The 13,711-nt window shown below is 33.4% G+C and overlaps 1 protein-coding gene across 1 annotated transcript in view; it reads right to left on the bottom strand.

The window, feature by feature from the left end:
• The window catches only part of DNAJC13 (DnaJ heat shock protein family (Hsp40) member C13), a 108,890-nt gene that overhangs the window by 58,033 nt on the left and 37,146 nt on the right, over positions 1–13,711 (bottom strand). The window contains exons 12-21 of the mRNA XM_057738611.1: positions 13,495–13,664; positions 12,948–13,047; positions 11,723–11,830; positions 10,525–10,680; positions 9,748–9,804; positions 7,595–7,716; positions 5,026–5,101; positions 4,648–4,743; positions 3,760–3,903; positions 521–603 (exon numbers count right to left, since the gene is read on the bottom strand). Of these exons, the coding sequence (XP_057594594.1) occupies positions 521–603; positions 3,760–3,903; positions 4,648–4,743; positions 5,026–5,101; positions 7,595–7,716; positions 9,748–9,804; positions 10,525–10,680; positions 11,723–11,830; positions 12,948–13,047; positions 13,495–13,664 (1,112 nt within the window). The remainder of the gene's footprint in view (positions 1–520; positions 604–3,759; positions 3,904–4,647; positions 4,744–5,025; positions 5,102–7,594; positions 7,717–9,747; positions 9,805–10,524; positions 10,681–11,722; positions 11,831–12,947; positions 13,048–13,494; positions 13,665–13,711) is intronic.

Below are 13,711 nucleotides of genomic sequence, written 5' to 3'. Positions count from 1 at the left end.
GCATGTGTGGAGAGGGTGTTGAGATAGAGGGTGCTGGGGAGGTGGTGGGAGCAGTAGGTGGAGAGAAAGGGTTACCATATTAGAAAGGCTGGAGAAGTTTATGAGGTCAGCTAACTTGGATACCCATTTCCCACAAGTCCCCTTATGTTTTCATCATTCAACTCTTTTAAGACTCTGTTTCCTATAAGGCTTAAAGAAGTCATAATACAGTTATTTCTAAGCCATAATAAAGTGTTTTACAGTAATCATCTCTAAGCCTTAATAAAATTCTAAAATTATCTTTGGCTCATCTGACTCCCAACACTCTACAAAAGGTCTTAATATTACAAAAGCATCACTAATCATACCAATCTTAACAGTTATAATTCTTGACCCTGATAGCATAAAAATACCTATAACATAAAGCACTAAATTGAGGCAGAAACAAAAAACAAAAAAAACTGTAGTGATTTTTCTAGAAACAAAAATTCAATTTGGCATTGCCAAATTTAATTAATTGGAAAAGAGGCCTAAAGTTTACCGATAATAGAAGAGATCCCAGTTTGCTTCTATTTTTATTCTTTGTCTTCTCTTTCGAAGAACTACTGGCTTTTGATTTATATTCTGGAAAAGAAAAAGACTTCATAGTGCTCAATCTGGAGCTACCAAATAAGCTCAGTAAGGATATCATCACTTTGTAAGTGATGAGAAACATTTCCTTTATTAAATTTTGGCAAAATTAATGAAACAAAATCTATAAAATATGAATACAGAATATTAAATTATATCACAGTATGACAGTTTGCCAGCATATATTTCTATAGTGTAGCTGAAATATTTTCCATGTAGCCTAAACTTGTTTCAAATCCAAATTTTGTTAAAGTTTACAGTGATGACTAATAAAATTTATACCAGTCAAAAACAGGTGACAAACATTCACATGCGGTTAATACAAAAATCATGGCAAAACAATAAACACAAAAGATTACAGGTTATTAAATTGCTACCAAAGCCAAGAGGAGCAAGTGTAAATTGAAATAGCTAGCGGACAAGAAATAAGACCTACATTCAGACACATGTGAAGTGAGACTTGAATTTAATTTACTAGACAAAGGATATCAAAGACAACTCCACATGCAGGCAGTTTAATGCATTTCACACATGTAGCAGGGACTTAAACTCACCAAATTGTTTCTGTCCTGAATTTAATTGTAAAAAAGGAAAAAAAAATTCAAAATGAAATGAAAATAAGAGAGTGAGTCTATATCTGCTATGCTATCTCTATTATACAAATTCCACAAGGATGTCATCAGTATAAACCAATCTTTAAGACAGGAAAAGGCCCACCTGCTTCTCCAAAGTCTATGACTCAAATTTTAGGCAGTCATAAACCCATTTGAGAATTCAAAGAAAGCTATGGTCCTATTTCAGACAAAGACACACACATAAGGTTTAAAACTGGAGGGGAAGATTTCAAAGATTTCTTGAGAGTCTATATATGGACTGGAGGTTAGGAATCTTTGCTCCAAGTAAAACGCATAGATATTTCAGTCATGAAAATTCTAATCCTCAACATGACAGAAGCGAAAAGTAGAAAGCAGTTATAGATTAAAACATCAAAGTCTGTAACTTCATTAAGGAAGTGGCAAATCATATAAAATAAACAGACTAGATACCACAGAAAGAATAAAGGTAAAGTAGTAAATTTTAAAAAGAAAATGTGGTTTGAAATATAAAACATAGTGATTAATTAAGGAAATATTCCCTACAATTTTAATTCTGTGCACTAGGTGACCTGAATAAAGTACATAAATAGTTCAAAATTTTAGTTTTGACAAACCATTCCATTCCGTAAAACCTCTAATCAAGTAATACTTTCTTCAACTTCCCCTGCCCTTAGGACAAAAAGCTAGGACTCCAGAGTTATGAAAATGTAAACACTATATACAGAAAAGGACAACCAGTTCTCCATAAACTAAGTGGCTGATTTATAGACTTAGGTTAAAAGCTCTAACTGGCTAAACAAATCCCTCAACTGAAAATAACATAAATAAGAAGAGAGCAATTTTATACATTAGCCAAAGGTTATTATTAATCCAACACAGAACATTAGCTACAAATGGAAATGACTTCGTAAACATTTTGATTATATAAGAAATGCAGTTCATTTCAAGACTAAACAGTTAATCTGGACAATGGTTAATTTTCAGACTTTAGCTAAAGCACAAGTTCATTAATTAGATATTTTGGTGTTAAAATTTCTACGAGTAAAATTATTCACTGTTTCATAAAGAAATTAATGTTGAAAATAGTACCCCGGAAGAAATAATTGCTCAGCACTTTAGATAACACCTGTAAATGAAACCAACAGACTGATAACAACATTATTGATTGATATTAAAAATACATTGCTCTCCCTCTGAATTCTTTTTATCTTTAAATAATAGATGCTATCCACATTTCTAGCTAAAATAGCTTTGTGTTCAAGTTTATGCTGTATAAATGTTATGTATGAAATCTGATGTCAAAAACTTATTTTCAGCATAATTATACCCAACAGCTTGAAGCAACTGTTATTTCAGAAATGGGTTTAACTACCTGAAGCCAAAAGCTTGTAATTTTTAACAACTGTGAAAAACATTCATTTCGTAACTACAGACTTTCAATTCTCAAATGCTACAGCAATATTATCATGACAAGACATGTATTGTCTTTTATTATAGGTGCTTTTATTATTAACTTCCTTGTACATCAAAGCAACCCCAAAGGACAGAGGAGGGAGGTAAATGTGATTCTGAAAGCCTGTAACTTGCCATATGAGTTAGTAAGGGACAGAACCAGGCTCAGAGGTAGGTTAACCTGTTCAAAGTTCAGTATTCTCTTTACTTTCTTAGACCTTTGAAAGCCTGTTTAATGATTCTTTACAGTGCATATGTCACTCATTCAAATTAGCATTAACTCTATGCTCACGTTCTAAAGAACTGAATTTTGGTCTCAATTTCAGACAGACACACGAGATAGTAATATTTCTGTTCTGTTGCACCTGATGCCTTATGTTTAGATATTCTGGAAATTCATAAGAAATCTGTTTGTTTTAGAAAGATACTTATATTACTTTCCCTGAATAAGAAAACAGCTACCATAAAAAAAGAGATGTTTAAAGGGAAAGAATAAAAGTGTGGTCAACAAAAACTGAGATCAAGTCAACTTTTACATGAAACCTTAAGCCACTCTAAACCACTGCACATTCCATCCTAGATAGAAGGATGAATATTACTGGATTAGGTTCTGCAGCACATACTATATGCTGAAAAATGAGGCTAAAACTGTTTCAGATCTGATCTTGATTTGAGGAGCTAATACTGAAATTTAACTACACATAGTAAATTTAACTTAATGTGAGTCTTATTTTCAAAATACTTATCTATCTAGCTCTCAATAAAAAAACTAAACAAGAAGGGCAACTTTATTTGTATAACTACAAAACAAAGTTCAGAGAAGGAAGGAAAAAAATACATATGAATTTAAAAGTCTGGAAAGTGGATGTTATGGATGAAAAATTAAGAGTGGAATTATATATTAAATAACTAAAATCCTAACCACTGACTCATAAAGCTATGAATTAAGAAAAATTTATATAAAAACATAATCAAAACTAGGTGACATTTCTTGAGGTGTTCAGTCAAAAGCATCTGACTACCATCTCTGTGAACAGCAACAACTGAAGGAACCTAGGATATATGGAAGTGCTGGAAGTTCAGAAGAAGACTTTATTTTTACCTCTTTTTGAGCAATGCCCATTCTATCCCTCCAATGCATTAACACAAGATCCACTTTTTCTTTGGCAAATTTTTCAACTTCTTTAGCAGCTTTTCCAGCTAGTCTTTGCCACTCTGGAACTTTATTAAATTTTCCATACTGATCCTATAAAATAGCAATGAATTCCATTACAGTCCTATATTTGTGAATTTATTTTAAAAATCTAATTAAAGCCAAGTCACACTATTTTACATTACATAAATACTGAAAAAACAGTGAAAAAACAAGGTGAAATTTTCTACAACAAATTATACATGTGGTCCAAGAAATCTTAACTTCTCTCCCTAGTTTTCAGGATGAATCCTTTTAGAAGGATGGCAAGATATAAGTGGGAGATGGGTGCAGACAGAAATGGGGTGAAGACAGGAAAAGAACACATATAAGACATTATTATAACAGCATATCTTGAAAGATGTTAAGTAATTTTCTCAAAGACAGCCCAACATTAATAATTAAGATAGCTTTGTAAAGAAAAAAGCACTACCTAAATTAATTTTTCAGTGTTGGCCCTTCTCACCAACATTTATCAATTATATATTATGTGCAAAATATCATCTTACACATTTGAAATTAAAAAAAAAATCCACTACTGAATGTGCCAATATGCTGAATTAGAGAAAAAAAAATACAAGATTATTACTATTCATAAAATTAGATTGTGGTGATAAGTGCATAACTATAAAGATTATAGAACTGTACACTAAAAACAGGTAAAATTTTTGGGATGTAAATTTTACCTCCATAAAGCTGTTAACAATAATAATTTTAAATGGATACTACTATTTAACATGTGTTTCAGAAAAAAGTACTCTTTTATCCTGAAAAGATGCTCAGGACAAGCATATTTACCATGGCTATTTTCACGTTATCTCTAACGTGCATCCGATCAGCATCCTTCTCAGGAACTGGATCTGAGCTGTCCAAGTAAGCCAGCAAGCCTGGCGGCTAAAAACAACAAACAAAAACAAGATATAAAAGCCATTTTCAAAACAACTGCGTGTGCGCCACACACATACAACACACAAAATCTAGCCTGCAAAACCCAAATAAATTAATACTATGATTAGCTATTAGGGATAGCATTTATTATATAACAACTCCTTTGATAAGTATCTTTTATACTAAAAACAGATAAACTTAAAAAACTCTTAACAGTATAAATAACTTTTCAATGAAATTTTATTGGGCAAGAACATAAAAATTTTTCCAGTTATTCAACTGACTTACCAAAATGCGTTTCAACAAGTTTGTTGCAGTTGCATTATCAGCTGTCCAGAGTGCCACTAAATGCCTACTTAGCTGTCTGAAAAAAGCAGACGTTGAGAAAGGTTTGCTGCTTTATCTCAGCTAGAACAAAAAGGAATTTTTAAGAACAAAATATCATATAAGAAATAAGACTACAGTAAAAAAAAAAACTGTTCTATCTACTCAATACTCTGCAATAACCTATATGGGAAAAGAATCTAAAAAAAGAGTGGATATATGTATAACTGATGCACTTTGCTGTACATCTGAATCTAACACAACATTGCAAAACAACTACACTCCAATAAAAATTCTTAAAAATCATTCTGATATAAAATACTAAAAATTAATATTTTAATTGAGAGATGTATGAGAGAGTAATCCAAATACTGCTAACATTTTAGTATTTTCTCCAAATTTAAAAATGCTTCCTTGATGAACTCACTAATTTTCTTTTTTCTCACTAATTTTCAATGGACCTGAACATGAAGAAGTAGGTTCTTATCACACTTAAAGATAGGGAAATAATTAAACTTGGTAATATAATTAAGTCTATATAGCAAATCCTGCTATAGTGATCACAGCATTCTGTAATTCTTTGGAATTCTGAACACGAGCAAAAGTCAACTATGTTCTAAAATATACTTTTTGGCAAGATTAGAGAGAGAAAATATTTTCAGTTTTGGAGTCTGAACAAAGACTTAAAGCACTTTTGAGCTCAAAGTATATTTTGGTTCAGGCTTCCTAGGTGGCGCAGTGGTTAAGAATCCGCCTGCCAATGCAGAGGTCACTGGTTCGATCCCAGCTCCAGGATCCCACATGCCACGGAGCAACTAAGCCCGTGTGCCAAAAAAAAAAAAAAAAAGTATATTTTGGTTCAAAGTGAAAATCTAGGTTCCATGTGGAATCTATGACTGAGTCATTTATTAACCTTAATCCCCATGATGATATCTGTTACCCAGACTGGAAGCTCCTCACAAAAAGGAAATATATTTTATTCACCACAGACCTTTCTGTGTTTTGCTAGGGATTCAACTGCCATTTGCAATAACAATGAGCATGAAATCTGTGAGGCGAATAATCAAATAACCACCTACAAGGCATATGTATTTATACCTGTTACATTCCCAGAAGAAAAAAGTTTAATAGGAAAACTCAAATTGTGCTCTGTTCTGACATCAAAAAAAAAAAACAAAACAAAAAACCCCAAAAACAAAAACAAACAAAAAAACACTACTAAACTGTTCACTCCAATGCCTACATGGAAGCTAACATATTGAAATAATGGCACGTAATTTCCTTCACTAGCATTTGGTAGGTATCATATCAATGATTCCTAAAAAGGTTTTAATTAGGCATAAGAGAGAGAATATTTTATAGCAGCAATTTGTAAAAGATAAAGCAATGCAAATGAAAAGTAGTATTTCTATTATAATTTGACAGCTTTTCAATATTGTGATTGATCACAGTAGGGAATGCAATTGATTATAATATAGGGAACACAAGAAGCAAAGGGCTAACGTGGGGGTTTGATGGAATTAGACATCAAATAGTTTCTATTGTAATGAAAGATGGTGCTCAGCATTGCTAATAAGGCGGTGCACCAAGGAAATAACCATCCTTTCATATCTTTTTATCCTCACAGGTAACACAGAAGACTACTTTTGCGGCTAACATTTACAACTGAGGGATGCAGATAGCTTCTTATAATAGTATAAACAGCAGAAAACTATTGGCAGGGTAGCATACCACAACATCCAAATACCGAACATAGGTGATAAAGAAATGAAATTTATATTTCCATAACAAAGTAAGCATAAGTCAGCAAGTTATTATTTCAAAAAGTCAAAAAGAACGTGATTAAAATATTTATTATATATATACTTTTAACTAATATGAGTCATGAGTAATAATATGGTAATGCTAAGGATACATGAAAGGATCACATGTCAGGAATTATAAAGAAAAATTAAAAGGGCTGGAATTCATACAGCCTGAAGTAAATAGATTTATGTGTTTCCTCATATTTGAAGGGTTATTATTAAAAAAAAAAGATGATTTGCCAACGGGTAAATTGTTTAACTACAAGCGATTTAGGACAGGCTTAGGTTAGGCTGGTTAGATATTAAAATTCTCTTTATTCTTAGATTACTTAATGGACCAAAGTTATTTAAAAATTGATTAAGTGGGTCATCTACATGCAAGATGGCCAGAAGGAAATACAAGGAGAGAAAAACCCTGGGGACATGTGGTTCTAGTTCCATAAGCTACTTACTAAGCGCTCTTTTCCATGTTTCAGTCCCATGACTATGGGTATAGAACTTAAGGAGCGGAGAGTGGGAGGAAAAAAAGCTTTATTTTTCCCTCCCAAGTTTTACAAGGACAGCGACAATGCTCATTTAGGTACAATCCTTCCAAAAGGAAAGGAAAAGAAGTAGGTGAATCAGAAGAAAATGAAACATTTCTGTAATCCAAACAGTTTCTTTTATGTAATATCTGAACCTCTTCTCTAAACAGCAAGTTAACTTATAGCAAATTAAATTTAACCTACCTATTTGTAAGCATCCTTTGATCTGAGCTTATTGTAAACATCGCAGTATGCAAGTGTCGAGGTAAGGCACCTTCACTTAGGGCAAGCTCCTGCATTTTTGTAGCAATTTCTTTGTCACCTTCCTTTGGAAAAAGGGTAAGATGATCCCTAAAGCAACAATCTAAAGCAAGCTATCCTAATTTTAAAAAACTAATTTTATATCTCTAGATAAAATAATTATTCAGTACACAATATAATAAAAATTAAAAATGCCACTTCAATTATCCAAAAATAACATACGTGAATAGTAGTACAAGCCATTTAAAAAATATCATTTGCCTTTGGAATGAGGTTTAAATGTTCCCAGAGAAATTTATATTATGAATTATTCTTTGCTTAACATTAAAATTAGGTTCATTCCCTGAGTATATATTATACCAGCCAACGAAGGGGAGAGCTGACTCACAGAAATAAGCAATTCCTACCAAAGGCACCTGCAAACCTGGCATGCTTTTGTTATTAAAGATATATTCATTTTTGTGGTGAATACAATTTTTTTTTAAAGAATGATGTGATGCTGAGGTAGTTCCTTCTATTCTGATTTCACTCTGCTTATTTAGACTCACTTTGACAAAAGGGTAGGGCAGATAGGACTACTAATCAAAGGTAATCACAGAAGTATGAATTAAGCAAGCAGTGTGATATTTAAGACAACCTGTCGAAAAGTAAAAATGCTCACTCACAATGTTACTGAAAAAAAGTACAAGTATATAGTATAACTGAATATGCAGTAAGTACACAAACACACAGTATGAATACGTACACACAACATTTTGACACAAATGAATATGTGGTATGTATATAAATATATACATAGTATGTATATGTACATACATAATTTTGAACACAGTCTGAGAGGAAATTTACCAAAATACTAACGGCAGTTTTCTCTGGATAGTAAAAATATAGGTGATTTATTTGTTCCTTGTGTTTTTTCTGAACAACCCAATGTTTCTTAAAAGATCATATACTGCTTTCACAATCAGAAAACAATAATTTAAGATATCTGCCAGGATTTCAGTGTAAATAAATAAAACCTTCCTTACACAGACATTGGCTGTGATTACTGGCTATGAATCTGACACGTGTGGCTTGCAATGAAGTCAAAGCTGGCTTTTTGGTTATACCTGGCACTCATTAAATATTTCTGAATAAATGGCAATATATTAACGGATCGAGGTCAGAAAGACACTTTTGTATGGTCTCATGGTGCTAACTGTCCTTGGCTACTTCAAGCTCTATAAGTGAGAGATGTGGTACTTACTTTGGAAGCTAATACTGAGCATAGGCCCCATTAGTTGGAGGGGGGAAATTAGCCTTTAGTCACATATATACACTAAAAATGCCAGTAAACTTTGATGTTCCAATCAATGTAATGTCTATATATAATTTCTTAAATAGCTGCTTAAGAGTATACTAATTCTATGCTTATTATTTAGCTACTTGTTATATTTATGAGCTATAATGGCAGAATTTTTTGATAAAAGGAGCACTCTGACATTTTATCCAAATTATTACTATCACAACAAAAGAATGCAAGAATTCAAAAGCCATTAGACTGATATTGTAAACATCCAGTATGTAAGTTCACATTCACAGCCATGATCTCATCTTCTAAAAAACACATTAAGGCTGAAGCAACTATCCTGGAGAAGCAATAGCTCGTGCCCAACAATACTATGCCCTGATCTCTAGAGCTTAGTTACATATGCATGTTAGCATGAGGAACTTTTTGTTACTGTACTTATTTGATACTATTTGGCTACAAACTAACTCCATTAATAGATTTCCATGAACTCAGTACCACCCCCACCCCCAAAAAAGAGGAAGAGAGAAAGAATGCTACCTTTTCTTTTAAAATAAAACAAATACTACAGGACCAGAAAGATTCATTTGCTCTAAATCCACTTATTTAAGAACTTTAAATGCTTAATTTATTATTGAGGGTTGTTTCTGTAACTAGTTTAAAACTAATCTTAAGATTTAAAAATGCTTTTCTTACCCAGGAACATGGCATACTTCCCAAAACAGACTGAAAGGTCATTCTGTCAGCCCAGGTTAAAATAGCCAATGAGCATTCAAGTAAGTTTAATGTTTCAAAATTGTTCTCTCACCTCTATTATTGCTTTCATAACCAATCCAGCTCCCTTTATAATTGCCATCGAAGGATGCTTCAAAACAGGGAGGAAAAAGTATCACAGAATAAAAGAATTTTATTCCAACATATTTAGCTGTTGCTCTTAAGAGGGATACACAATTTTATGTAAGAAATAAGCCATAAAATTAGTAAAGGCTACATCTCAAAGTCAGTTCACAGTTTGACTTAAGAATTTTACAATTTAGCTTTACACATATTTAAAACGAAGAGTTTATAGTAGGATAAACAGCTGGTACTTATGTGAACATATATTCTACTTATTAGAATGATACATATCAAATAATTATGATATTAAAATATAGAAATTGACATTATAATATAAATATAAAATAAAAATATCACATACACACACGTACATAATAAATATTATGGTATTATATGAAATAAACGTTTTCAATTGCTTATGAACAACCCTGGTAAAGCTCATCTTACTATCTGGAAATCTGTAAAGAAAAGGGAACTTTGGGTCTACCACAGAAGAAAAATGAGTTTTTCACTACTTCTAAGCTGGAAAAGTTGGGCAACAGAGTCACATAGTGGTCAAAAGCCATCAACGGAGCTCTCTGTGAAACACCAAGAAATCCATGGAATTAAGTGTTCTAATATGATAATGTACTAGGCTGTATTTATTTATATTACCACAGAAGCATACACGTATCATTTTAAAAACAAACTGACCCCAGAAGTGGTTCTCTCAGATTAGCTGTTATCTGATAAAAGTGTAAGCTCTCACCTGAAAGAGTTTAAAAAGTGTTCTTCCATTGGACGCTACCATCTCCAAGAGCATATCAAACTGCTGCCCTTCTGTTGTCTCACTATATGGAGCACAGAGGGCAAAAGTGAGGAAGTCCAAGAGTGAACTAATAACTAGGGCACCAGTCCCATGATCCTGAAACAAAGTAATATATTACCGTGGCTTAGGACAGAGAGCTTCACTTAAAACATAGCAATAATGGGTTTCTTTCTCTAATTCTATATGTTAGAAGTAAACATTTAATTTCCCAACATGAGTTTCAGAGTACTCTCAACGTGCGTGCTACTTGATGCAGTACCTGTTTTACTAATGTAGCAAATCCAGTGCTTACCATATCTCAAAGGGAAAATAATTAAAATTCAGTCAGTGGCTTCCCTGGTGGCACAGTGGTTAAGAATCCGCCTTCCAATGCAGGGGACATGGGTTCGAGCCTTGGTCCAGGAAGATCCCACATGCCGTGGAGCAACCAAGTCCGTGTGCCACTACTGAGCCCACGTGCTGCAACTACTGAAGCCTGCACACCTAGAGCCCATGTTCCACAACAAGAGAAGCCACCGCAGTAAGAAGCCTGTGCACCACAACAAAGAGTAGCCCCCGTTCTCCGCAACTACAGAAAGCCCTCGCGCGGCAATGAAGACCCAATGCAGCCAATAAATAAAAAATAAATTACTTTTAAAAAATAAAATTCAGTCAAATTTCAAGAGAACAACCAAGACACCTCAAACATGTATAATTAATGTTCATGTGTATTGGTAGAAAAAGCAATCTTTGACAATACCTGCAAAACTCTGGCAATTTGTTCATATTCCCTCTAGATGTTATAGATTGCCCATCTCCAAAACTGTTACTAATGACTGAGGAACAAAGATTTGGCTTAATTTTTTTTTAAGCAACTTATTTCATAATGATATTTTTAAAGAGAGAAAAAGGCAAAAATCTGGGATATAACTGTAAAATTTTAAAGGCTTTGCAACTTATCCTTTCCAGGTAAATAATAAAATACTCTGTTTTAGGACTATATCATCAGTGACCAAACTGAACTGTGACCAACACTGACCAAAGCTGAGGGCCACAATTCGAAAACAAAAACAAACAAAAAACTGTCCACATTGTACCTCCAGAATACCTTTCAATATGTATGGTATGTCTCATTAAGACAAACTTAATTGTAACTTACCACATGGGAACTAAATTTCTCCAGTAAGTTTTCCAGAAACTTCTTTGAAGAGAGAAGAGACGCTTTGTTTAGCTGTTCTTGTCTTAAGTCATAGTCATCGTGCATGGGCTAGTGATTAAAAACAGTGATAATTCATGAGCAGGGGCATCACACACAAGTCATTTGTAAAGAGTACTCACTGAACACTCACAGAACCAAAAACCATAACCTTTAAAATTTAAGGCAGAAAGGAATCTCGTGATGAGACGAGAGCAGCAGTGATGATTTCTCCTGGGTCTGATGAGACTTCATGGATAATGTGCTTAACAAGTAACTGCAGATAATACTGCGCAAGGTACTTTTCAGAGAAAAAAGTCACAGATCTCCTTCTTAAAAAGCAAATGACACCCATTCTCCCTACCCCAATTTTATAATATAAACGTAAAACGATAAAACTTATTAGCATTTAAAAGTAAGTACTAAAATTAGCAGCAAATACTTCCTTGTCTCAAGATGATTCTCTTTTGACTGCTGGAATAAACTAAGAGCATAAAAAAGGATTCCAGCATGATAAAGATCAAATCCTCACTCTGCTACTGGCTATACCCAACCTTAGACACAGTTAAATTACTTTAACTCTCTCAGTTTCATTTTCCCCAGCAGTTTCCTAAGCTATGAAGTGGGAATAATAGTACTTACCTCACTGGACTACTATGACGCTTAAATGAGGTAATTCACATAAAATACACAGCCAATACCTAATTTTTAATGAGGTCTCAATGTGTTCATTTCACACTACATTATTTTATGTTCTAGTTATTCCACTAATTCTTTATTAGTAGTAATAGTAATAATTTATTTGTTTATTTATTTATTTGGCTGCATCGGGTCTTAGTTGCAGCACGTGGGATCTTTGGTTATGGCATGTGGGATCCAGTTCCCTGACCAGGATCCCATGGCCCCTACTACTTTATACTGTATACATATGCCTACCTTACTAGACTGTCAGCAATTTCATGGAAGGAACTTTGCCTTAAAATCTTTGTATTTCGAGTACATAGCACAGTGTTTAGCTTACAGGTTATGCTAAACAAATGTTTATTTGAGTAAGTAAATGGCTATGAGAGCAAGTTAAGAAATGTAAAAACACTGAATTTAATTGGTACAATGAAAATCTGGGTTTGTGGAAATTTAAACCATCAGTCAACTTAAAATCAGTTTCCTTAAGGAAAACACTAGTACTTACACACATGAGGGCACAGAGCATATCAACAGCAGCATGGATTACTCCATTGTTGCTCCTCTTGAGTGCTTTTACTACCTTTACTCCTAGACGCTCCCGAAACCTTGTGGAACAAAACAGCATATTGCAGCAGTGCCTGAGCATTATTCTATTATTTTACTATTAAAAATATAACATAACAAGTCATCTTAAGTTTCTATCGCATTACTACAGCAATTACACATTCTGAATCCCACCTCTGGAACATATCAGTTTTCATAATAACTTTTTCCTTGAAGGAGAAGTTTTTTTCAAGGTTAATTAAAATCGAAAGGCATATAATTTCCTATTCAAATTCACTAAAACAGGGTCAGTAATATCATGGGTGAATGGATACATAAGAGTCAGATTTCCATTCACCTTCCTTTTTTTATTTCTCATGAATAGAAACTACTGTATCACCATATTACAAGGTATCAAGTTTTAGTCAGATATAAAGAGGCAAATTGTTGATTATTTGCTATTTTGAGTTGTTCAAATTCTCTTTAAAAAAAATTAAGAGGCAACTTACTTTGGAAGTTGAGTAAAGGCCAGAAAACCAGCTTTGGAAGCCACAAGCCTCCTCACAGCCTGGAACTGACTCTCTAGTTCTGCATTTGAAGCAACAACATCCCCCTCTTGGGACAATAATGCCGTTATGGCATTATTGATCAGTTTTTCTTTGTTTTCTGAGAAGAGACCCTAGGTAAGGAAGAATATTTCAAAACAGTTTCCATACCAAAAGTTAG

Source organism: Hippopotamus amphibius, chromosome 6, assembly GCF_030028045.1.
Source record: "Hippopotamus amphibius kiboko isolate mHipAmp2 chromosome 6, mHipAmp2.hap2, whole genome shotgun sequence".
Taxonomy (NCBI): Eukaryota; Metazoa; Chordata; class Mammalia; order Artiodactyla; family Hippopotamidae; genus Hippopotamus; species Hippopotamus amphibius.
Note: the sequence above shows the minus strand (reverse complement) of the source record. Positions and strands in the feature narration are given on the sequence as shown.